The sequence below is a fragment of the Myotis myotis genome, unplaced genomic scaffold (assembly GCF_014108235.1).
Source record: "Myotis myotis isolate mMyoMyo1 unplaced genomic scaffold, mMyoMyo1.p scaffold_m19_p_6, whole genome shotgun sequence".
NCBI classification, from domain to species: Eukaryota; Metazoa; Chordata; class Mammalia; order Chiroptera; family Vespertilionidae; genus Myotis; species Myotis myotis.
In genome coordinates, this window is record NW_023416368.1 from 65,915,520 (window position 1) to 65,943,006 (window position 27,487).

Genomic DNA, 27,487 nt, shown 5'->3' on the forward strand with positions numbered 1-27,487 from the left:
CTGGCCCCTTCTTTCTTCTATTACATCTTATGTATTGTACTTCTTGCTGGAATGCACTTCCATTCTCCCCACCCCACCCTTTCCACCCCTAGTCAATCAGTACTCACTGACAGCCCAAATGTTTCTTTGTAAGCTGACCCTAATCTCACTGTATAGAATTACTCATTCTCTGCCAGTATTCCACAGTATTTCCTACATTCTCTCATTAGAGCGCTCACCAAAATGTTTTATAGACCCTGAGCCCAAAGAAGCTATAATTTCATCTTTGTATCCTGAGAATCTAGCATAGTACTTTATACCCAGTCATTGCTTCCTAAATTCTTGTAGAATGATTGGCCAGGCCTGACATCTGGCTCTCTGCAAACCAGCAGTGGTGGTAACCTGCACCAGATAGGCACACAACGAACAGATACTCTATCGGTAGAGGCTTTGTTTCACAAGTAAACAATCTTGATGTAAAAATTATCATTTGATTTAAAATGGTAGTTATCAACTTCTGTATCAGACATAGCTGCAATAACTACTTAGGTCTTTGTACCCAACTCTTCTTACCCCTGACCCCACCCTCCCTGGTCCCATCACACACATACATCAAAATTCCTGGAATGGCTATATTGGCTGCTAGTGCATATGTAATTTATAAACCCAGACTTGTCACATGACATAGCAGAAATAATCTCTTCCCTTTGTACTCTAGTTTTCTTATTTATTGCTTTCAAACTACCAAGGTATATTAAAAGGTAGGTGTGGGTGGGGGGCAGCAATGCAGGATAGACATGAGGAGCAAACTTTATTGAGAGGCAACTGAGTGGCTACGACGTTTGAGGCACTGCACGTGTATTGTCTCATTATTCCTTTTTAAAAAATATTCCAGTGAGTTAGGTAGAATTATCCTCAATTTAAGGATGAAGAAAATGATGCTGAAACAGGTGAAGTTACATGCCATAAGAGAATTCTGGATACTTATTTTGGACAAAGATTTATAAGTATTATTAATTCATTATATACATTGTCCTTTTTCAACAGTTTTCTTCTTCTGTAAATTCAATACTGCACAAAATATATTATTTTTACTTGTATGGTAGCTACTGAATTTAGTCTGTTTAAACAAATTACAAATAGGTTTTCAAACATGTCAGACTTCCCTTTTAACAGAAGTTTTGTAATGTCCTGTTTAGTATTCTGAAGTGCAATTCTTATAAGCAACTACCTATTTATCCTCTGTTGGGCCACTTACAGAAGGCAACCAATTAATGTCTCTCTTTCATGTCAATGTTTCTCTCATTCTCTCTCCCTTTCTTTCTCTCTCTAAAATCAATTTAAAAAATCCTCTGGTGAGAAAATATCTAGCTATATCTATCTATATATCTAGATCTGTATATCTATATAAATATGGATATAGATATAGATACATATGAATATGGATAAGTCTAATTATTTTAATTGTGATGCAAATAGTTATAAGCAGTGTACCTGTTACTGATATGTTTTTTCCAAAATAGTAAGTAACTATTGGTAAAGTTCCAAAGTGTTGAAACTTTCTTCTACTTATTTGATAGTTGAATTTCTGGAAACTTGGCTTAAACTAAAACTGGAAAACATATTTATGTTTATATCTAAGATAATATTAGATTCTCTACTCAGATGAACAATAGCAGAAATGTCATCTAATGAATATCCAGTGAACTCCTTGAAAAGCATGGAGGATGTGGGGCAAATACTCATTTTCAGGACTTCCCACTGGTGAACATCCGTGGACCTTGCCCACGACATTTCATATGCTCTCCTCACCCCCAATTATTGAAACAACCAAAAATGCCTTTAAAAATTTCTGAAACATTCTCTAAAAGGGCAATACTGCTCTCAATGATCACCACTGCTCCAAACCTTCCAAACCAAAGTTAGCATGTGTTTTATTAAAAAATTGATCATTTCTTATGCTTAAGACTCTGTGTGTAATGCATTATAAAATAAAAGTATGTCAGTACTGATTCCTTTCTTCAAGGATTTAACAGCATAAGAAAGAAGATGGATTACTTGCATATATATATAATATTGAAAATATTTTTTATCAAAAAAGGAAGATGAAGGTGAGCTGAGAACACATAGAGAGGTCTCACAAAGACAGTACTGCACAAAATGAGATTTGAAAGATGTTGCTATAACAGCGATTTTCAACTGGTGTGCCACAAGAATTTTTAAAACATGCAGTACCTGACTATTTAGTCAGGGACACTGGCCTCTTTTCCCTTAGACTGTCAAATAAAAAAATGACAACAGCCAACATGACGATAGCTATCTGGTGTGAATGAATCAAGATTATACCTTTTGTTTTTGTCAGATTGGAAAATTAAATATTTTTGGTGTGCTCCAGAATTTTAGTAATCAGTTTGTGTATGCCGTGAGATGAAAAGGGTTAAACATCGCTGGTCTATAATGAAGGTCCCATCACGTTGCATCACAGATGAGTAAAGGGAGCCAAGGAGCCTAACTAGCATGAATGAGTTACTGTCAGAAAGTAATGGGCAGTAGCAGCAGGAACTAAGATTGGAGTAAGGCTGTCAGGTCCAAATGGAAATTAAATTGAATAATTCATGAATTGAATGTCAGAGATGGTTGCTTCATACAAAATATTTAAGGTTTGAGATGGCTATTTAGTGAATTTGGAGTTCACTAATAGTAAAATGAGAGGGCTTAGGATAAGGGACTCATGTTTCTTTAGTTTGGAATGTATTTTCAGTGTGTCTCTTTTTTGGGGGAATATTTGATTGTATTTACCCAGTTAAATCTGGGACGAACTCATAGCTGTGGTCCATAGGTTTACTGCACCCCAGACATGAATTGCCAAAATGACAGGTCATGATGTTGTGTCTCTTCTGTCTTTCTCTTTGCAGGTATGATTTTGTAGAAGTTGAGGACCCCAGTGACGGGACTATATTAGGGCGCTGGTGTGGTTCTGGGACTGTGCCAGGAAAACAGATTTCTAAAGGAAATCAAATCAGGATAAGATTTGTATCTGATGAATATTTTCCTTCTGAACCGGGGTTCTGCATCCACTACAACATTGTCATGCCAGTAAGTACCACTTAGATATCTGCTTATTTCATTAGCTCAGTTATTTGTTTGCGTTCTTTTTCCTTTTAAACTGGAGAATCAGGGAAACAAAAACTTTTCTCTGGATTAATTTTTATTTTAATAAATGTCACTCTAGTTATCACAACTTGAATTTCATCACAGTAGATCATTAGCCATGTTAAATACGTTTTCAATAAATGAGATAAAATGTGTTTTGTACAGCACTTAGACAATTGTAACAAACCCATTACCACCTAATTCACTGTTTGGTATTTCAGTGGTGATGAGAAATTAGTAGGATAGATAGAATTTTCTCTTGAACAAAATAAGAAATTTAGTGTATTTATTATCCTTATCACTTAGGGATCACCATCAAAATTTGGATTATAGAAATTCTTCCTGAATTAATTTTAAATATGGTCACATTAAATAATAAAATATAATTTTAGTTTTCTAGCATTTTTGTGACCCTTTATTATATGACTAGAGGCCTGATGCATGAAATTCGTGCAAGAATAGGCCTCCCTTCCCCCGGTTGCCAGCACTGGCTTCCCTCGAGGACTCTTGACTCAGGCTTCCCTCTGGCAGGCTGGAAGGTCGTCTGGTCTAATTAACATATTATACTTTTATTATATTACTAGAGGCTGGTGCATGGATTCATGCACTGATGGGGTCCCTCAGCCTGGCCTGCACCCTCTCGCAATCCAGGACCCCTCGGGGGATGTTGGACTGCTGGTTTCAGCCTGATCCTCACACTGGCAGTCCAACATCCCCCAAGGGATGTAGTAGTTTGTGAAGTGGCAGGCAGCCAGGGAGGAGCCTGAGCCTGGGCCAGGTACCACACCACTCCTCCATTCATCCCGGCCCCATTGTGCCTGCCGCCACCGCTGGCTGCCACCACAGCTGAGCTCTCCAGCCAGTGAGTCCAGCTTCTGGCGCCCATCAGTCAGCTGAGCAGCGCTCCCGCTGTGGGAGCGCACTGACCACCAGGAGGCAGCTCCTGCGTTGAGCGTCTGCCCCTTGGTGGTCAGTGTGCATTATAGCGACTGGTCAAATGGTTGACTGGTTGAACAGTCGACCAGTTGCTTAGGGTTTTATATATATAGATAGATAACCTTTTGCATTTTGCTAAATGCTACTCTTACCTTAAAGATGTGAAATTTCTGATGGCTCTAATTTTTAAATTCATATATATTTTTTGAAATGAATACATTGCAACGTTAGAAAGCCAGCACTATCTGATTTAAAAAAAGTATTTAGCTCAATTTTTCTACTTATGTTAATATTTATTCTGATTAAATAATATTTATGGCTTTTGTGCCACCTCCCTACCAAAAAAGATTTTCAAATTCTCATTGTAATTTAATAAATCTATTTTTTCTGATTATAATTACTGTATTTTTAGTTGTATCATGATTGCTTTCACCCTTATTTCATGTATTATTTCAAACATTTGTATCTGCTTATTGCACTGAAACAGAAATATTGAAAATCCTTTGATATTTTTATCCCATTCTCATAATAGTAAATCAGAAGCACTTATACAAATATGATGATGTCATCTAGTATAATTTTTAAATATGACGAATTACAGTGTGGTGAATGCTAAGGTGGAGGTGTTGGGTGGAGGTGGTGGGTGGAGGTGGAAGAGGGCATAGAGGCTATAAATGTTGATGGAAAAAATAAAACAAGTAAATATAAAATCCTATATAATTGATATCTTTAATGATTTTAGCTATTTAGTAAGTATATTGGGAACACAACATGGTGTTGGCTACATGAATTAGCATGTAGATTCTTGAATATAAACACTATTAATACAGCCAGGTAGCAATTCATGAGAATTCATGAGTCAAATCAGAAAATATGGAATTAATGCTTGACTTTATATATTATATTCACATTGTAATGTTAGTAGAAATTTTCCTTTTTGATTGCCCAAACTCAGGCCTGTGGAATTTTAGTTAAACAACATATTAAGAAATTTAAGTATTATTTAAGATACAGCCAAGAAAGCAACAATAAAATCCAAACTGAAGTTTGAAAATGGCAATTTATTCATGTACTAACAGTAGAATCATTTATTGTGTACAATTGAAGTTAAGGGAGATATCTCTAAAATATATGCTCTAAATTATATTGTGAATCTTGATCAATGTAATTATACAGATTATCCTATATAATAAAAGGCTAATATGCAAATTGACTGAACTGAGGAACAACTGGTCGCTATGACGCACGCTGACCACCAGGGGACAGATGCTCAATGCAGGAGCTGACCCCTGGTGGTCAGTGTGCTCCCACAGGGGGAGCACCACTCAGCCAGAAGGCGGGTTCACAACTGGTGAGCTCAGTGACGGTGGTGGGAGCCTCTCCTGCCTCTGTGGCAACGCTAAGGATGTCTGACTGATGTCTTAGGCCCGTTCCCCAGAGGAAGCAAGCCTAAGCCATCAGTTGGACCTCCCCCGAGGGCTCCCAGACTGCTAAAGGGTACAGGCTGGAATGAGGGACCCACCCTGAGTGCATGAATTTCATGCACCAGGCCTCTAGTTTAAAGATAAAAACCCAGCCATTTTATACAGCCTAGATGAGTTCTAGGCACAATAGAGGTTCTGAATCAGTGCTGGAATGCTAAGTTGATCATACAACTCACCCCAGCTTCATTAACAGGGACACTGTTTATATCTGTAAGTGAATATCAGATTTATGAGCCTTGAGATGAGATAAAGAACCATAAGGGTCTATGGTAAGTAACACCCATCCTCAAGTAAGAAGGGCCCTGCCACTTGGTATTGACCTATTACCAGAGATTTGCTGTGACTAACACTAGAAACGGCCTGAATTTGAGAGACCTTAGGTGAAACATGTAGCACTGATTATGTAATTAAAATTAAATTCAGTACATATGTAAATAGTTATTGAAATAGCTTGATAAATTATAAATATAGAGTTTGGTGGGATGAGAACTGACATTCTCTTGGTATCTATGGAAACATGTTTGGCATGGCAACTAAGTTGACCTGTGATGGGCTGCAGAAAATGGAGATATGTGGAGAAATAGCTTTAGGGACCTTATATAAATGTGCCTTATGCGTAGAAAAACAGAGAACATGATGGTAGGGTCCTACATTGCCTAATAAGTGTGACTTGGTGTTTTTAATTTTCCATATTGCTTTCTGGATTATTGACATATGAATTTTATAATTTCACAAGCTTTCATTCTTTTGGGTTTAAATTGATTTTGACAATTTATTGGCCAATTCCTCACCTATCCTTTGTCTTGGTTTCCTATATCCCTCCCTCGTCCCACACAGCTGCAGTCATTCTACAGTCAATAACTGCCCACAGAAAGAGCAGGATTTGATGAGCAACAATTTGAAAAGTTATTTTGTGTATTTTTTTGTTTTGTTTTTTTTAAATATATTTTATTGATTTTTTACAGAGAGGAAGGGAGAGAGATAGAGAGCTAGAAACATCGATGAGAGAGAAACATCGATCAGCCGCCTCCTGCACATCTCCTACTGGGGATGTGCCCGCAACCCAGGTACACGCCCTTGACCGGAATCGAACCTGGGACCCTTCAGTCCGCAGGCCGACGCTCTATCCACTGAGCCAAACCGGTTTTGGCTGAAAAGTTATTTTGCTCTTAAGCCTTGCACAGTGTTTTGAGTTATCATTGTGTATTGCTAAATGATGCTCCTCCCTCCATCCACTCCCCCCAACATTATTACTAGCAGGGCAGCAATCCATCAGTCTTATCTGTGTATCAATGAATGAAAGCCTAAGGGAAGAAAGTTTGCCTTTTGGAGAAGAGACTTAAAAGTTCTTGTGTCATTTGCTCAGGGGCAAGTGCCCCTTCAAGCCCCCTCCCTCCACCCATCATCTCTGATACTTTTTTTATGTGCCAACGATGAGCTTCATACGTAGCACACCCAAATCCCCAGAGGCAATGGTCTCAATGCAAACCCACCACTAGGACCTTAGGAGCCACTGGCCACAATGCTTTCTTACCTTGCTCATGATAAAAATGATATTAACTGCACATCTTTATTGGGCTATTAACTTCCTACTTTTAGGTTTGTTATGAAATGCCTAGTACAATGCCAGACACATTGCAGCGGCTCACTAATGTCTCTTAGACAGTCAGCTGTTTCCCCTTAGAGCTGTCTAAAACAAGTGGCGCTGCACTAACTTCTCATTTCCTCTGTTACCTTTGTAGCTGTTGCACAATAGTGATGATGCATAAACTAGAAAACTGAAGAATCACATGTTCTCTTGGTCCTGATATATTAGGCTCTATTAGCAAGAACACAATCTTGCTCTACTTAAAGAACTGAACTGTTTTTGTTTTATTTTGTTTTGATGAGGAGTGAAACATTCAGATATTAGGCTACTTAAAAAAAATTAAATGCATACTTATGACATTATAACTATTAATGTGTATAATCATCTTTACCTGCGGTTATAATTAATTTAATAAATATTTTGCATCTATTTTTATACACAGAAAAATGTTTGTGTTCAGTCACTTTTTTTCTGAGATAATTATGGAGAAAGTTGAGTTTAATATTTCTTATATTTTACAAGTAAGGAGGATAACTCTGCAGCTTTCTTTGGAAGCATATATGGATATTTGATACGAGTCAACCTTGAAGGCTCCGTGGTTCTAATTACCGTACATTAGTTAAAATTCTCAGAAACAGTTATTGCCACACATGTTGCCATTAAAAATTATGTTCACCTTCATAAAAATGATTTACTAACTTTTCCCCCGCTCAATGAATGAATGAGAGAGAGCATATAGTTAAATATAGGATTCTTTATTATTTTGAAAAAAGTGATGCCAATTTAATATTGAAAGATTGTTTACATATTTTACATATAGTGTACTTTCCTCTGTAATGTTATTATTTCACTATCATTTCCTTGATTCCCAGATACCTTAGAATAAGATATAAAAAATGTACCCTTAAATTTTACTATTTTAGGTTGATATTATAGGCTAAGTTTGATTTTAGAAAAAACTTTAGCATAGAATGTTTACGTGAAATTATAGCTAGTTTTTGGTAGCTTAAAAGTAGTGCTAGAATTACTACATAAATTAAAAATTTTAGCATTTAATGCTGTTTTCAAAAATTATTTATTCTATTATATATATATATATATTCCACAGTCATGCCCCATTAATAAATACTGAAAAATAAATCCATGTAATTGATGTCAAATGATAAATATTAAGCTTTTATGATTGTGCATAAGGAGTTAATAATGTCTTTGATTTTTTTTTTTCTTCATGCTAAAAGAGAAAAAAAGAAAGGTCTGGTAGATTAGCAGTGAGAGATTGTTTGGGAAGAAATGAAGCAAAACTGAAATAAAACAGTGCAAGATTGTTTCTGTTTGGAGGCCACACACATTGAGAGCCCAGCAGATCTCTTAGAAAGAAAAGAAAATTTCTTGTTTAATTTTGGAGTAATTTATAATAGGTTGTGTATGTTTTACTCTGTGTACTGTAGCATAAGCACCATTATTTAAGAATGTTAAGAAACCTGCAATGACTGAAAAATAATATTTTTATTCTAGAGTCAAAACACCTTATTAAAAGTCTTATTTAAAAAAATTATCAGCCTTAATGTACAAAATATTGCATATTTTTGTCAACTACTTCAAAAATGATGCCTATTTTTGAAATAAAATGTACATATCTAATTCTGAATATTTTAGTAGTTTTATTATTTGTATATAGAACTATTCTTCTTGAGTACAATATTACTTATTATTGTAGATTTTTTAAATGGTTATATGATTTGAGGATTTTCTCTTTCTCCCTGGTTAACATTTTGAAGGATGATGATTAAACTACCACTGATTTCTTTTAAAATGGTTTTATTGAATATTATCTTTTAAAGAGTTTTAATCTAAGCTCTCTGATCAGAAGTAATAACACAATATTTTTAACAATTTATTTACTATTACTTTCCATTTAGTGAATGCATCAGTTAAGATTAAGGACAAAAGATGTTATAGCTACCAAACCAACTGACTCCATATATTTCTGTCTTTTCTTTATTGCCTGAAAAGGGGAGTGTAGGGTGATGAATGAACCGAAGACTAACTCACAAAAATCCAGTGAAACTCATCTTCTTTTAAATTGCTGCCAAATTTGTTCTATTATTTTTATAATTTTACTTTCTTTTTAATATGTATAAACAGTGACACTTGTTTGGGTATTGCATAATTTTAATTATTGTTAGTAAAAGTATTTATATATTTAATCTATAAAGAGATGAAATGATACTAGAGGATATTAAGTATTGTAGCTAGTCTATAACCCCAAATATACATTTTCCTTAATAGTGATTTTGTAAATGACACGTCCAGAGTGAAGTCAGTGCCCAGGCAGTGTGCACTGCATAAGGGTGTATGGTTTCTGTGGGGGAGGCTTACAAGGACACTTGATGCCTGAGGTGCCATTAAGGAATGCATGACTGATTGCCAAAGTAGTTATTAATTATGCAGGATACAGAGAACAAAGCAGCTCAGTGAATATAGAAGTTGGGGGAAGAAAGGAGGAGGGAGGATATTTTTTCCATCCCTTCTAGTGTTTGCCAGGTTATTTTACTGCTAATATCATGTAAAGAAAAGTCTTAACTGAAGGCCAAATTTTCTTTTATGTTCAGGTTTATAAAATTCCAACCAATGCTAACACAAGGCATCAAATTTATTAGTTTACTTTCTTAGGGGAAGAAAAAAGTGGCATGTCTGGAGTAAAAATACCAAGAGCAATATTAAAGCATTAATCCCATAGGGGGGAAAAATCAGTGTCAAAATGTATTCAAGATTAAAAAAATATTATAAATCTTCATAACCAATTGCACTGCATTGCTATATTATTACACTAATCTGATTTCAGCAAGTGACAATTTAGCTCTAAACCTTTAAAAATAAATTTTTATTTACCTTGAAAGAGAATTAAGAGAAAAATTAGTTCTTGTGATTTTTTTGTAGTATTATGGGATGGAAAATATTTTAAGTACTGTATGTCTATAGTCTGAAACACTTTTCAAAGTATTAGATTTTTATTAAAATATACAATGTACTTATATATTTATGCAGGAAGTCTTGAGATGACATTTTATTTCATCAAGGAAATTATATAATTGCTGCAGAGACTAAACTCTTACAGGGGGAAGAGATGTTTAATCTATTTTCCACCTAACTTCTAACCCATGGACATGTTGCTCTCTTTCATGTGAAGCTCATCATCTCTTTTCCATTTCTCATGAATCTTTTTGTTTCAGTTAATCCCTAGCTATCTAAGAAAGAATTTCAGATGGCATGATTTGTTGTTAGAAATAAAAAGGCAGTTGGTATTACCGCTGGAATGGTAAAAGGCAGACAGACCACTTTAAGTTGATATACATGGAAGTTGTAAATAAGAATTTAAAAGAATTGAAAGCTTGACATTTGATTAATTCATATTTTATATCTAGAGCCACAATGATTTAAAACCTTAGAGTTAATATGGCAGCTAAAGGCAATCAAGAGAATTGTTTTCCAGGTGTAAATTTGTTGCAATTTAAAATGATAAAATAATAATTTCCCTTCAATATTCCCATCCATATTTTTGTTAATTCTTTCAACATTTACTGAAGAATATTTGATCAGCCAGATTGTTGTGAAAAAAATTCAAGGACATATTTGGTGTTGCCCTAAGCCTTTAAGAACTTACCTTGTTTTGGAGAAAAAAGAATATACAAACATATATAAATACAGTCTATGAATAAGTATCATATAAGTGGTTTGGAAAGATTTTGAAAAGGAAGCGAGGCAATTGTTAAGAGCAGAAGGAGGTCATAACTCTTAGATTAAAGAAAAAAACAAGCTATCAAACAAACAAAAGCCTTGGGAGTTACCTAGTATAAATTTGATATCAAATGCGTTATAAAAATCTCTCAAGAGCTTATTAAAAATGCATATTATCAGAGGGCAGAGATTATGATTCTCTTGGTCTGGAGTAGTGCCCAGTTATCTGCATTTCATCAAACGTTCTTGGAGATGTTGATACAGAACGTTCCTACATTGAATTAGAATTTGCTCTAAACTATAAACCGAGCAAGATGCAGAGAGTTTTACTACAAGATGTTGGAGAAATATTTTTCATATTCAAACAAACATGAATATTTTATGGAACAGATTGGAGACTCTGCGTGCGTATTTAACAGCTAACATACCCATGTGTTCTCTATTTTTCAGTATTGCAAAAGAATGGGATTTTCTCATAGAATCAGATGGATAGATATCAAGTTTTAGTACTTTCATTTATTGTACCGACTTTTCTAAGCTGTATATTAAAGCCTATCAATTTTGTCAACTGTCAGTATCCGTTACCCATGGAACTAGGATAAATGACAATCTGCCTTCTTGTCTACTTCAAAGCCAAGATTGCCTGATAATCCCCAGATGGCGTGGTTCCAGCACTGAGGCACAGTTCTAGACTGGCTATTCATCCCTTCTTCAGTGTGATAAGACACTGTTACCCAAACAAGACAGTCCCAACCATCAAGAAATATTCCTTAATTCTCCTCATACTCTTTTACTTTTTGTCAGAGTTGTAATTGCACATAGTTTAAAGGGCCAGTATTTCTTAGGCTTACGAAAAATAACATTTGCCCCTATTCCCCTGCCCAAATGATTTTCCTGCTCCTTGGAGGCAAGCACTTCCAATTCTGTTGACTGATTCTTTCAGACTTGACCTCTATATCTTCAGATAACATGTTTTTGCTGCTACTTCTTGATTCTTTGGTTTTAAAATTACCTATGAACTTCACTCACCACACACTCTGGAAGGTGAGGCATTCACTCTCTTTCATCCTCCTTTTTTATCACACGGGTCAGCACTGCCCATCACCTCAACCTCTGTTAGATCCTAATTATAACAAGACCCAAGTTCATGGTGACCATGCAATTTGTTCACAGCTGACCCATGAAGTATACTAGGACTGCATTTCCTTTCCTGACCTTTTTTTTTGGTTTGTTTTCCCCAGTGATGTGTGCATTTTGTTGTTGTTGTTGACTTTGCTTTACGTTTATACATTTATAAATATTTACCACTGATTCAGTCCCATTCCTCAGATTGTATGAATCACCTCTCAAAACAGCCAACACATTAGGTTTTCTAATAATTTCATCTTCCAGAAGAAATTTCTGGTGAAACAATTTGGTCAACTTTGATTTGGACTGATTGTCCTGGGCCTGTGCATAGCTGTCATCCTCGGGATTTCCCTCTGCCTTATCCTGAGCGTCTCCTTTGCAGTTTTCTTGCATTCGATCTCTTGTTGGTAGGATTTTTGGTCTTCCTCTCTCTTCATTTACTTTCTTTTTGGGAAGAAAGTGAAATCCTCATAAACTCACTGAAATAAAGGAACATCAGAGATTTAAAAAAAAATGTGACCTTGCATGACTAAAAATACTTTTATTTAACCCTGAAACGTCAATGAATACTGACCAAGTCCACTAGCCGCTTAAAAGCTGACTGATCATTCTCTGCATATGGATGGGCCTTGCTGACCATAGTCTTTACTGTGTTGTGAGCAGACTGGGTCGGTTCCTTTAAAAACACACCCTGATTTCCTTAATCTCTTTTCTAAGAGTATAGTCCTGGCTGCCAGTTCTCTAAAATGAGATCTGAGTGGGTTAGGACTGAGAGTCTCAGCATTAAATATAAAACTCCACCTCCTCCATACCCCCATATTCAGAATAATTATCACCACTCTCAACTCACTTGGGTGTCTCCGTCCTTAATCTTCAATTTTATTCTGTTCAGGGAAGAAATCTGTATAGTCTGAAATGAATCAGTCTTTTGTCACAGTGGGAAATAGATTTGGGTGTCTGACCTCTTCATAATTTTCAATTTGTCCCATTGTCAATCCCACCTGCATTGGTACCTGATGCCATCAGATCCAAGAGCTTTTTGGTTGTTCTTTCATGTAAATCAGGTTGCTTCTTGGCTTTGCCCCCTGCTGAACTTTCAGGTCCACTGATGCAATGACTACATATCCACCTGCTTTTCATTTTCCAAAATGTTATCGCTGTTGTCTCCTTTCCAATTTTCTTTGGCCTTAAAGGACTATGCATTTTAAAAAATATATTTTTAGAATCAATCATTTTTGGAGAGAACAGAGCTGAAATGACCACTTTTGCCCCCTTCCCCCCCCCCTTTATTCATATAGCAGTGTCTTTATTAAAGGCTGGGTTTATATTTGATTTCAAAAGTATGCAGATACTTTGCACAACAATTGAGACATAATACAGTTTCCCCCTCATCCACCAGAGATACTCTGCCAGACCCCAGTGGATACCTGAAACTGCTAGTACTGAGCCCTATATACTACATATTTTCCGATACATACATACCTGTGATACATTTAAATTTTAGGAGTTAGGCACAGTAAGAGTTTAACAACAATCCTGTATAATATAAGGCTAATATGCAAATAGACTGGACAGCGGAATGACCAGTCGCTATGATGCACACTGACCACCACAGGGCACACGCTCAATGCAGGAGCTGCCTGCTAGTGGTCAGTGCGTTCCCACAGGGGGAGTGCTGCTCAGCCAGAAGCCTTGAGCCAAGCTCACACCTGGTGAGTGCAGTGGCGGTAGTGGGAACCTCTCCCACCTCCATGGCAGCACTAAGGATGTCTGACTGACGGTGTAGGTGTAGGCCCGTTCCTCATGAGCCTAAGCCATCAGTCAGACATCCCCCGAGGGAGGGCTCTGGACTGTGAGAGGGCACAGACCGGGCTGAGGGACCCTCCCCCACCCCAGTGCACAAATTTTGTACACCGGGCCTCTAGTAACTAATAATAAAACAGAACAATGATAACAATTGTTGTAATAAAAGTTATGTGGATGTGGTCTCTCCCTTTCTATCTCAAAATATTGTATTGTATGTATAGCATGGATACTGGACAAAAAGATGATTCACATCTCAGGCAGAATGGCAGGAGATTTCATCATCCTACTCAGAACAGCGCACAATTTAAAACTTATGAATTGTTTGTTTCTGGAATTTTCCATTTAATGTTTTCTGGACCATGGTTGGTGGCAAGTAACCAAGACCACTATAAGATAAACTGTTGATAAGTGGAAACTACTGTCCATGCCAGGTGCTGTGCTCTGATTGGCATTCAGGAATGACTCTCCATTATCTTCCCATGCCAGATATAATAGGCCCCTAGAAAAGTTGCTTTGTGTGATTATGCTAATGCTATGTTTTCTTTACAAATATTAGATAGGTAGGACTGAATAGTGATTTGCTACTTAACATATCCTAAACTCTGTTTCAGTATCATATCTAGGTGTATCCATGGACATCAGCCATGATTTATTCATTATGCATGTTAGTTGTAACGCACAACTATTCACGTCACCCATACATTTGAGAAAATGATATCCTCATACATACTCTCCAAATATTCATTTATTGAGTAATGCTACTAGTTTAATTTAATGCTTTGAACATTAAAACTAGAGCTGTCAAAATTTTATCTATCTCTTTAACTAAGATGACATACTCAAACTGTTATTTATATAAGATTACTTTGAAATCAGATGAATTTGATTTTATCTATAAGCATCCATTTTTATATCTTGTGACAGTCTTAGAAGAAAAGTGAATGGTAAGTGCAATTAGTGTTAGGTATTTCTGAAGAAGCTAATTTTTGAAAGCCAAAGATATTCTAGACATCTTTTAGAAAGGAAGTGCTTAATGATATAAACTTTGAAATAGGTGAGTCAGGCAGAATAGAAGGAATATAAACTAAAAGATGTGCTAAACTTGATGGGTGCATCTATGTCATTTATGGTATTCCACCATAATGAAATATTATCACCATTTTCCACGGTAAAACTCAGAGAAGGTCACATACTTAGAAGTGAGGATATTCATTAGTGTCTTCCTAATTCTATTTAATGCCAAGCTGCCTCTGCACTAGGGTGGGACATTTACTATAATAGGAAGATCACTGGGGAAGGGAAGGCAAATATAAGACTTTCTCTCATCATCTGTTTTCCCTTTTAAAACACTAAAGTGTTATTTCTGTTTACTGTGATATCATAGATGAGAAACTTTGAGAAGTTGGTGAACTAAATTAGGATTTACCCTTTTTTTGGTAATAGTGATAATAAATATTGAGGGCTCAATTGTACTTTCTCCACACTATTACCTTTAAAATGCAAACAAGAAATAAGCTCCTCCAAAAGTCACTTTCAAAATAAACTCAATGTTAAAAAGGTAAGAATTTATATGGAGTCAATATTTCACTAATTATATTTCACTATCAGTCAAATGCCATCACGATTAAAACATTACCGTTACTTGTGAGTATCCTAGCCATCTTTTCAGCTTCAAAAATTTTTCAGATTGTGTCATTAAGGAAACTTGGATAAAATTTATACAAAGAAATAGGAAAATAAAGAGGAAAGGAGACTTGATTGGAAGTCTATTAAGCACTTACTTAATGTATCACTCTGCAATACCCAAGGCCCATAGCATGTTTGGTTTGAAATTATACAGTTTGTGCACAGCTACTGAAATATAATAGGCGTTTGGTAATACTGAAAGTGAATGGAACCCGGGCTGCGGTGGCTCAGTGGTTGAGCATCAACCTATGAACCAGGAGATTATGGTTCGATTCCTGGTTAGGGAATATGCCGGGTTGCAGGCTCAATCCCTAGTGGGGGACATGCAGGAAGCAGTCAATCAATGATTCTCTCTCATCATTGATCTTTCTATCTCTCTCTCCCTCTCTGAAATCAGTAAAAATATACTTTTTTAAAAATAAAGCGAATGGAAGAAGAAACACAAATCTAAGGTCGGATATACATGGAATGCCATCCCACAGGTGTTTGCAGGGTGACTGCCTGTAGGCCACCAAAGGCCCCGTGAACTCAGGGAGGAAATTCCTGCACCAGGTTGTCTTCTTGTCATGGCTCCAGGGCAAAGGTCCCGCCTGCCTAGGTGTTTCTACTCTAGCTAAGTAAAGCCAGCTTTTGTTTAAATGTGAATAAAAGCCATTATGGAAATACCTGCCTAGTACCTTTCCTTGCAAATAGTTATTCAGAAGAGGGATTAAAGCTGTCATCGTAGCCTTAAAAGACTATATGAATTATCTTAAGTACTTCCAAGGCAGGTTTGCTTAAGAAAGCCAAGGTTTATATTAAAACTTGTTTTCCCCTTTGGAAGAATAATAGGAAAGCATTGAAGTGGCAATTATCTAAGACTCTAAAATAAAATCTGAGATAGGAAATGGAAATAAGTATGCATAGCTTCCAGTTAGCCTATGGTATCTAATACCTCCTCTGCAATTCTGCTTTTCAACTTTTACAGCATTGCTAAAGAGGAAATGCTTTTTTCCAGAAGAATAACATTCTGATACGGTAAAATAAATAAAGAAATAAAGGCACTTTCCTGCTGGGTGTAAGTTGATGAAATAGCACCGAATGTAATTAGTTGTTTTAGGTTAAGACATGTGGAAGACAGTGTGACTTGTTGGAGAAACGGAGAGACGCTGCATGTCAAAACTTGACTTCCAATACCTGAGGGGAAGCGGGTCTTAAATCATGACACATCCTTTGGATGAGATTCTTTAGATGTCATCTCACATAATCTGGCACAAATATTTGCCTTTCTTTTGGGGATTTGGTGAGTGATGCTTTCAGGGATTCTAATTCCATTACTGATAAAAGAAATAATGAAAAGAGCGCCCGTGTCTACCAGCACCCAGTGTTTGGTTTTAGAGTCAGCATCCCTTTCAGACTGGGTCTTTGGCAGGGCACTGACTTCTCTCTGAATTTCATGTGTACATGCTGCTTAGTCACCTTATAGAACTCCCCAAAAGTTTAGTGTTTGATGCCTACATGTCAAGAGGGGTACATGTGACTAAAGTGTGTCATTGTGGCAATACCAACTCGAAGGTGTGCTTGCTTAACTGCATACTGAAATCCGTTATCCCAAATCTTGGGGTCATGCTTTTCACTTATCTGCAGGTTATGTTTTCTCTTCCAGTAGAATTCCTAATTGCATAAAAGGGCCTGGCTGTTTCCTCTGGCTCGCCATAGTGTTTATTTGGCAAGAATGGCTTGGCATAATTTCATGTCACTGAGCAATTTGAGGATGCTAAATCATTAAAAGGACACTTGGTCTTTGGATAAAATCTTGGGCCTTCTGTTGTGGTCCCCTTTGCATTTGTTTTTCACTTATATTGCAAGATTGGGGCAAAATGCAGTCTACTTTAAGTAAATATTGTTATTTCTCTTGAAGATATATGTAATTTTGTATTTGAACTGTAAGTTGACCAAAAAAATCAGCCTACCTAAATAAATACACGCCATTCCTTGAACACCTACTACTGTATTGAATCCTTGATACATGTTATCTTATTTATTCTTTACAATAACTCTATGAGAAATTACCCCCATTTTACCTAGGATGAAGTATGCTCAGAGGGGGGAAATGCAACTTGCCTAAGGTTCAGAGCAAATAAATAGGAAAAATTATAGTCAAAGCATGGATTTCAAGCATAGTATATACTATATCCTAATTAACTTTTGCTCAATGAGAACTTTTTAAACATTTTATTTTGAGATAATGATACATTGACATGCACTTATAAGAAATATCCAGTATTCCCATCACCTAATTATTCCCAGAGGTATCATCTTACATAAATAAATGAGGCACAATGTTACAACCTAGAAAGTGACATTGATACAGACTACTAACCTCAAACAGAAATTTTTGAAAAAATAAAAATGCACAACATCATAGAAGGCATTAAATAAAAGTGTTATATGAAAATACTTTTTGGCTTCAGAATATCAATTTAAGTTAGGAGGGAAATTTTTATTCTGAATTAGGTAACCTCATAATCTTCTTCATCTGATATTTTATAGCTGGTGCAGAACCATTTTTGTAGCTTAGAATAGAACATCTACCATAGATTAAAAATTACACAGTAAAAAAAATAATACCACAAATCTCTTTTCTTAATGTGAGATTCCTAGTGAATGTGTGAAATATAAATAGTCACTATAAATAAATCCATGAATAAGGCTTTGCAGCTTCTGAGACAGAGATTAATGAAGCTTTAGGATGCTAAGAGCTCAAGATGTAATCTATAGCTTTAAACCAATGTCAAGATTCAGAACTGATTGCTTAAAAAGCCCTTTGTTTCTGCAGAATAGATTGATGACTTTAGTGCTACTAAATCTCCTCATGCAAAATGTATATAATTTGGTTCCAACAGGTATGGTATGTGGGAGTATTTACATATTAAGTATAACTGGATAATATGTAAGTTTTACTATTTCCAATGCAAAATAGAGTAATATGTGTGATTTTTTCAAGATTTTTTGTTGTTTGTTTTTTATTTTTAGGATGTATTGGAAGCCAGCTTATGAACAAATTAGGGGGCTGATAGCTGGTTCATTAGTTGACTAGTTCATGTGGAAAAATCATAAAAATAACACATATAACCTGTAAGCATTTAATTCATTTCAGTGTTCTGCAGTATGGTCCAAGGCCTTTTCTTTAAGTAGGGATATGCTGATTGTTGTATTGCTTTAAAATTCATAGCCATAATCTCTTAATTATGACTTTCAGTTTGAGTTTCTTTAAGTAAAAATGACAACTCAAAGATAATTTTGAAAGCAATCTAAGAAGAGAATTCCTCTAGGATTTTATGAGTTTTCCCTCCTGTATTTTACTGTTGTCTCTAGTACCTAATTGAACAGTAGTTTTCTGTTTGTTGTTGTTGTTTGTTTGTTTGTTTTTATAGTAACTCATTTTGTGTGGAGTCTTTCCAAAACCTTCATCTAAGTTTTCAAAGAAACAACTCATATTTGATTGGGTTATGTAATATTTAAATAGAGAAAATTACAATATCAAGTACAACTGATAAAAATAGTTTGAGAAACAAATGCAACTATCTTTTGATTAGGTGTTAAATTCTACTGATGGAAGCAGAAAGATAACATTCATTGAGTTGTGAGTATCATCAGTCAGCACGCTTTGCATCTATAGGAAAGTTACTATAGGAGGTAAGTCAAGTGAAGGGCAATTAAGATAATGACTATTGTCTATTGTTCAAGGTTGATATTGATACTGCCTGACAGTGTGTCTTTGGAAAATTATAAATTAAAAGCCTGTGGCCAATAGAAAGGTAATTGGTAACTGCCTTGATGTGTGTATCAAAGTAGCTAATAGTATTCCAAGTGCAGACATTTGGTACATTTTTATTCTCTTCCTATATCATTTTTTCCAATGATTTACTGGCATTATTTTCTTTAAGCTGCAGACTATAGCATGGCTACCTGGAAGTTTCATGGAATTGAGAGAATGAGTTTTCTACTAGTGGGATATCCTTTATACAGAGCTCCAGATGAATATGTATGAAGAGATATTTTTATTTTATTGAAAAAGCAAAATGGCTAATGAAAAATATTTAATATTCACCAAAGTAAAGGAGGAACAGGGTTTCCTTTTCTTTCCCTCCCTCCATTTGTTCTTCCCTCATTTCTTCCTTTCTCTCTCTCTCTCTCTCTCTCTCTCTCTCTCTCTCTCTCTCTCTCTCTCTCCTTTCTAGATGCTCCCTTATCCTAATCTACTTTTTGACTTGTATTATTTTTAGAATTTTGTCTATACTTTACCAAGCCATGCTTACTTAAGAAAATGCCTTGCTTTTTTTTCTTAACTTTAAGTTAAAATGACATCTTAGTATTATGCTAATATATGGCACCCTATTCTAACATAGGGTATGCTCTAATTTGCCCATCTTCTTGCACTAAGGAAAAGGGGTGGTTGAATTGGTAAGCACCAGCTGAACAGCTATAACCGGCTGTATCAGCCCCCTCCCCCAAGACCTTAAACAGATCAAGCCGAAGAAATAGTTTAAGGTGAGCTTTGGTTTATTTTCCATACAAGCCATCACAACCTACATATAACACAGTCATGAAGGCACGAATATAACAGGGTTTTATGATGCAGATATCTTCTATGTTAGCAACAGCCTTTATCCCTCTAAGATCTTGGTCTCTACTGAGGTGTCCTGAGCTCTGACTATTGACCTTGAACAAGATTCTTTACAGAGGCCTCACTTGTGTTCCTGGGGCCTTGAGTGCTATAGATTTGACTTGAATTCCCACATCAACCTGTACAAACCTGGGCAAGTTTTCCTAACCACAGAATGTGAATGACAAAAGTTTCTGCCTTACAGCATTGTTGTGAGGATTAAATACCAATGCTTATCTCAGTGTTTGGCAGGCAGCAGTGAAAAAATGTTACCTTTTTTTAAGGTCAGATTTACTGGCATGTTCTGATTCCAAGTGCTCTCTCTCTAAATTGGTATTTTTTAAAACTTTCTTGACCAAGACCCCACCATAAGGAAAAAAAATGTACAGTGTGATTATTAATGCAAGTGCACACACACACATGCACATACACACGATCACATTTTAAAATGATAAATATGCATATGTATGTATTATGAGGTAATAATATATTAAATCAGTGCTTTATTTTTTTTTCATTTCTTTAAAGAATGCTAGTCTCAATGTAATAAATTGATTTCACAATCCACTACCTATACCATAACTTGAGTTTGTGAAAATATGACCTAGGTTGTGAAAGATGTATCATTTGTTCATGAATGAGTGAACCTTTTGGCCATTTCACTTGCTTTCCTGGAAAAATATCATATTATACTAAAATATGTAAAAATTCATTCTTAAACCCCCATGCCCCCCCCATTGATATTTAAACACACTTTCCATTATAATCTGCAAAGCCTAACATGTATTTTAGAAAACCTGGATAGAAGGTCTCCTATCAACATTGGCCCATTCAAAGCTTATTCCTTGTAGGACCTTGTCCTTGATCACTTTTCAGAATTGTCCTGATACTTTAATGATCATAGGAACTATGATGTTACAATGGACCACTTGTTTGCCATGAAACACTATTGGTTAAGTTTGCTTTCCCACTGATCTTTTGAAGAACTCATCAATCTTTTAGTGCAGGAATTTAGGGTTCAATTAGTGGTATTTGAACCAACAGCCAGAGTCCACCTGCCCTCATAACTGTATGGTGCCAATGGCCATAAGCCAAGGTGAAGGGGATTGCTTCCTGTCTGCCTTCCAGCTAACTTTATGTTTTTAGTGAAACCAAAGAAAGGCTAGACAGTTTATGGATAGCTGTCTCACGATGGTGCTTATCAAATTCAGGCGTGAGAAATTTGTTCTCTGCCCTCTCCATGGTATAAATGGAAACACAGATGAAAGGTTTTGGAAAGCACAGTTTTTCATTGTTTGGACAGATCTCTGGGCTTCCTGAACTATGCACACTGCATGAAATGGGGCCTTCGGTGGTATTTACTCTCTGTGGATTAATGGCATTTCTGCCTGAAGATAAAACATTTTTGGTAAAAATAACTTGTCACTCAATTGAGACATTTCGTTCGGGAGATGCTGTGGTTGCAAAACATGTCTCTGCTCATGCATGCTCACCTGTTTCCCTGAGCTTCTTCTGTTTGCTGACCTTGACATGCTTGCTTTTGTTTTTAAAAATCTTCTGTGTGATTTTCACCTTTGTATTGCATCTGTGTACAGTTACTGCTGCGAACATGTTTTATCACTTTCAGAACACTTAAATTGGGATATACGTGATGCGAAATCACTAAAGCTCAATATTTTTTCATGGAGTGTGAATGTCCCACAAATGCACTGCCATTGTATTCCTCTTATGAATAAATTGTATTAATACAATTGTATTTTCCTTCATATATTTGGATGTGGCTCCAATGAAACCTGTCATTTTATCTTTTATCCAAATTGTAAATCATTATTAACATTTATTAACTACAGATATTAACATTTATTTAATCATTTCCTCCCCACCTAGCCATCTTACCTTTGAGAGCATTAAGAATCTGTCTGTTGTCATATTTGTGTTAAGTATAGGCAAAGACGCTAGGCTTTTTTCTTGACCCTTGGGATTGAGAGAAAATAGTTACAGATGTTAACCATGGTGAAACTACTTTTGATATATCCCTTTTGATCTCTATGAATAATAAACGTGAGGCATTCATTAGATATAGCAAAGTTTCCAGATCTTCTCAAAATACATTTGAAAAAGTGGATGGCCAAATGGAGATTAGGATTTCAGGACCATTTTAGACAGAGTGTTCCATCGTTGCTACCACAGCCATATGTATTATGCAGCGAGTACATGCTTTTAATATGTTTAAAGGCTTGTCCCTGTATTGCAGCTAACATGAACATCTCTAACATATTTTACTACTTTTAGAATGAATTGGTTGGAGTATATATAATGTTAAATAATTGACATGCAGAACTTAGTTTTAAAGCCTTATTATATGGCTACTTGAAAATTTTTATTTTATCTGATTTGTATTGAGCAGATTTTCCCAATTAACATGAGATTCAATTCTTCAGAATGTAAGCCTTAGTTTAAATAACTCTTTTTTTATGAACATGAACATCCACAATAGTCATTATACTATTTTTGCAGGGATGGTCACAGTTCATCCACATGCCTTGCGATGCAAGACTGTCTTAACATTGTATTCTCACTTCCTAGCAGAGTATCTGGCACATAGTAAATGCTCTAAATTTTAAGTAAATGAGGGAATGTTCAATAGCTTGCATGATGCTCTGTGGCAGACAGATGTTCCTGTGATAGCCAATAGCACAGTCATAAGTAGCACTGGCTGGAAAGTCGCCAGCCTCTGTGTTCTATGTGGTTAACCCAAGTCCTGATGCCTGAAGCCCGGGAGCAGCAGCCCTGTGCCCAAGTGAATGTTGATCCTGGGAAAACCCTTGGTGGTTTGCCTGAGAAATCATCGCCACCTTCATGACGTGAAATTGGTGCTTGCTTAGGAACTACAGTTTAAAAGTGGAAAAAAAAAAAGAATTCAGGCCATACGAATTTTAAGAAAAGGCCAAGTTCCCACCCTGTTAATTAATTTAATTGGCCATTTCTTAGCATCTTGCCATAATATCTATACCTAAGTTCATATCGTGCCTTTCCAATTACTCATACTTTTACATGCATTAACATGTTTATTTTAATAGGAATTTATGGCACAAAAACTCAATAAATAATTGGCACACATTTCTCTGTTTGCTTCTTGAAGATACTATTTTTATTAAGAAAATTTGGGGTGGGTAGAATTTGCAATACACAAAGCAGTGGATCCTGGTGGCCTATTTAGGGCAGAGATTCACTTTGCAGTATTAATACTTGAATAGTTTTACTCTATTCATATTCATAGAGTTTCAAAATTGGAAGAAACTTTTAAATTAGTTTTGCATATCTTCCATCTGATTCACAATCTCTTTGCTTTTCAGACAAAATGACTTTGTGACTTTGGCACAAAACGTATGAATTCATTGTCTTTTAGCTATTGGGGCCACTCCATGCTTAACCAGCATTGTTTTTAGAAGTTTATTTCTGGTATTAAGCAAAAGTCTTTCTTCTCTTAACTCTGCCTTACGGGTCTTAATCTTTCCTTTGAAATTGCATGCAATCGTTTTATGACTTTCTTTTAAAATTGCATGCAATAATTTTATGACTTTTTCCATTACTAATCACTCAGTATCATATAAAATGTATTTATACACATCATCTTATTTGGACTTCAAAACAATTAGGTAGCTTATGCATTATTATATTTGTCTTAGAGGTAAATACTCTAAAACGCAGAGAGAAAAATAAGTAATTTGCTAGTGATCACACATGCAAATAATGATTGGTGGATCCAGGGTCCATGCCCAGATCTTCTGATTTAAAATTCCCTGTTCTTTCCATGTTACCTCAAAATATCCTTTTAGTTTTAAATTCTTCACTACTTTAGGCAATACGCCCTCTGTTTCTTCAGTTTCTCAGTTTTGTCAGCCATTCCTCAAGTGACCTAATTTTCAGTAAGAGAAACTTTTGAGGTACTGGATGGTGTGTGTGTGTGTGTGTGTGTGTGTGTGTGTGTGTGTGTGTGTGTACATGTCCATATATGCCCATGCAGAGCTTAGAATTTGCTCATAGCCTCTGGGGGCTACATTCATAATGCATTTTGCAATGATAGCCAGTCTTTTCACCCCTTCCAATAAATACTTTTGGTTTATCTTTATCTTCCCTTATGTAAAAATTTACATAATTTGAAAAACAAATGTGTAGTTCATTAACCATTTCAGAGTACATGCTTTCCAAGTGAAGAATTGTGGGACTCATCCTTATTTTGTACATGACTGTTTAGAGAAATCTAAATAACTTATTTTCTGGGCAGCTGTTTACAATTCAAATGTTTTTCTGTGTGCACTCCATATTTGGTTAAAGGGGAAACCAATAAATGCTTTCAGGTTGTAGCAGTGGACTCAATAAAACCGAAGTACTTTCACAGTTCACTGAGAAAACTGCTTTACCCAGTTGACACAGGATTATACCATGTGCTGAATATCAAAGAAAGAGGTTAGCCCAGTATCAACAGTTATATAAGTCTGTACTTTAAACCCCAAAACAACACTAACCACTTCCTACACTGTGCAAAACAGTAATACAAGCTGAAACCACAGTTGATCAGAGCATATAAAAACCACAGTTGTGCTGCTAGCATATAATTATTTCCATATATTCTGCACAAAATCATCAGAAGCCAGAAAGTATGCCCATAGAAGTGAATAGCAAAGACATTTAGAAAGACAAATTAAAGTAATCATTTCTGCAAAACAGGTTTTTAAAAGTAGCATCATATTTATTGCATGAATATTCACATCACAGACTTAATCTTTAAAATTATGATTTGTCTAAAACTATGCTGTTTAAGCTGAAATTTTCAAGGTCCTCATGGAGTTAATACCTTTCACCAAATATTCTTTGAGGCTAATTAGTGATAAATCTGATTAAAGTTCCAATTTTAACTTTAGCATCTTTTTACAATAAATAACAAGATATTGAATTCATTGTGAAGACTAAAGTAGTCAAATTGAATTCAAGTAAAAATTTTGGCCTGGCTGATATTCTGATATTGAAATTTAACTCTTTAGAACAAACTTTTTGTATCAGTATGCCTTGAAAATCTTTTTTTTAAAAAATATATTTTTTTTATTGTTGATGTCTCCCATTTCCCACCTCTTTATCCTCCTCCTCCCAGCCCCTACCCCTACCCCAGGTCTTCACTATCCTATTGTCCATGGGCTATGCATATCCTGTATAATAAAAGCCTAATATGCTAAGTGTCCAGTCGACCAGTCAGGCGTTCAACCAATCAAAGTGTAATATGCTATTGCTATGCTAAGGCCGCTCAACCACTCACTATGACATGCATTGACCACCAGGGGTGGATGCTCCAACCAGTAGGTTAGCTTGCTACTGGGGTCCCGCCAATCGGGACTGAATGAGACAGGCCGGACATGCACTGGAGCCCTCCCAAGGTCCACCCGCCCCAGGTTCCCTCCCACCCCCACCCCCAGCTGGCCAACCTCCCGTGTTCCCTCCCTGGCCCCAATCATGCACTGGTGAAGTCCCTCAGCCTGGCATGCACCCTCTTGCAATCCTGGACCCCTCGGGGGATGTCGGAGAGCCGGTTTCTGCCCGATCCCGCAGGCCAGGCTGAGGGACCCCAATGGGGCCTCTAGTAAGTATTTAAGTTTTTTGGTTTATCTCTTCTTGTCCCCTCAACCCCACATCAAGGTATGTCAGTCTGTTCCATTCCTCCCTGCTTTGGGTTTTATTTTGTTGGTCAATTCATTTTGTTCATTAGATTCCACAAATAAGTGAGATTATGTGATCCTTGTCTTTCTCAGATTGGCTTATTTCACTTAGCATAATATTCTGCAGGTCCATCCATGCTGTCCCAAAGGGTAAGAGATCCCTGAAAATCTCTTAAATAGATGAATACAGAACCTCTCATATTGAACCTTTTATAGTTGGGTTTTTTGTTGTTGTTATTGTTGTTGTTTTCATAGTTGGTTTTTAAAGGGCCCCAGCAATAACATTCTGAAAATCCCACTGACCTCAGAACACTTAGAAGGTCTAGTGGACTCTCCATAGACCCCACGGTATTCCTCCCTGAGCTCACCATTTGGTCATCCTCTGTGCTCAGTGCTTTCTCCGGGCTTTTCTTCACCCCCATCACCACAGTGTTTGCCTACTTTGAAGCTTTATTTTGGGGACTCTTCACTGAGGTTATTGGTAAGGGCACCAGAATTAAGAAAGCTCTGAAAATGCTCAACCACACTGAATGGTGTCCATGAATGAAATCCTGTTGCCATTCTAACTGAATTTGCATTTATTTTAGATTCCAATGTTCTGTGGTGCTGGACACTATAGTTTTTTTTGTCCATCTTCTCTCCCACTCACTGAGACCACCCTTTCACAATTTTTTCTCCCCACGCAAACCTCTAGCATCACTTCTCCCATCCTCACTCTCAGATAATAATTTTGCTTCCTGTCTCACAAGAATATAAACAATCAGAAAAGGACATCTACAAATTCTCACTGTGTTCTTTATCCAGCTATCTCATCTGGACCTGAACACTTGACCTCCCTTTCTGAGACTTTGAGTGAACCTTAGGGAATGTGAATTTCTGCCTAATTTCATCTCTCCCATCGCTTGTCTGCTTCTACTCAAGCGGTGCTCCCACACTCTTCTCGCTCTCCTGCGCCATCATAACCTTTTTCCTTTTTTACTCTCTATTGGCCTGTTCCCCTCAGTACACAAATATGCCGTTATTTCTCCCATCTTAAGAAAAATGTGTCCTTCTCTTGGTCCCACATCCCCATCCAAACACCAGTCCTGTTCTCCTTGTCAGCAACTCCTCAGAAGAGTTTTTGTGTCCCCTCTGTCAAGTTGGCCTCCTTTTATTTTCTCCTGAAGTTATACTCATCCAGCTTTATAAAAAATATATTTTATTGATTTTTTACAGAGAGGAAGGGTGAGGGATAGAGAGTTAGAAACATCAATGAGAGAGAAACATCAATCAGCTGCCTCATGCACAACTCCTACTGGGGATGTGCCCACAACCAAGGTACATGCCCTCGACCGGAATCGAACCTGGGACACTTTAGTGCGCAGGCAGATGCTCTATCCACTGAGCCAAACCGATTGGGGCTCACCTAGCTTTTCGTGCCTACCACTCCACCAAAATTGCACCTTGTAAGGTGTCCAATGAATGTTTATTGCTAAATCCAGTAAAAACTTCTCAGTCCTTCTTTCAGACCTATCATCAGTGTTTGACACAGCTGATTCTTCTTTATTTCCTCCCACTGAACACTTTTTTCTCCTGCTTTCCAGATCATTATGCTCTTTCTCTTTTCCTCCAACTCACTGACTACTCCATC

The 27,487-nt window shown here is 36.5% G+C and overlaps 1 protein-coding gene across 2 annotated transcripts in view; it reads left to right on the top strand.

Moving 5' to 3' along the window:
• PDGFC (platelet derived growth factor C) overlaps window positions 1–27,487 on the top strand; it is a 187,912-nt gene that overhangs the window by 130,056 nt on the left and 30,369 nt on the right. For both annotated transcript variants that reach the window (XM_036314090.1, XM_036314091.1), the window contains one exon: window positions 2,895–3,075. In XM_036314090.1, the coding sequence (XP_036169983.1) occupies window positions 2,895–3,075 (181 nt within the window). The remainder of the gene's footprint in view (window positions 1–2,894; window positions 3,076–27,487) is intronic.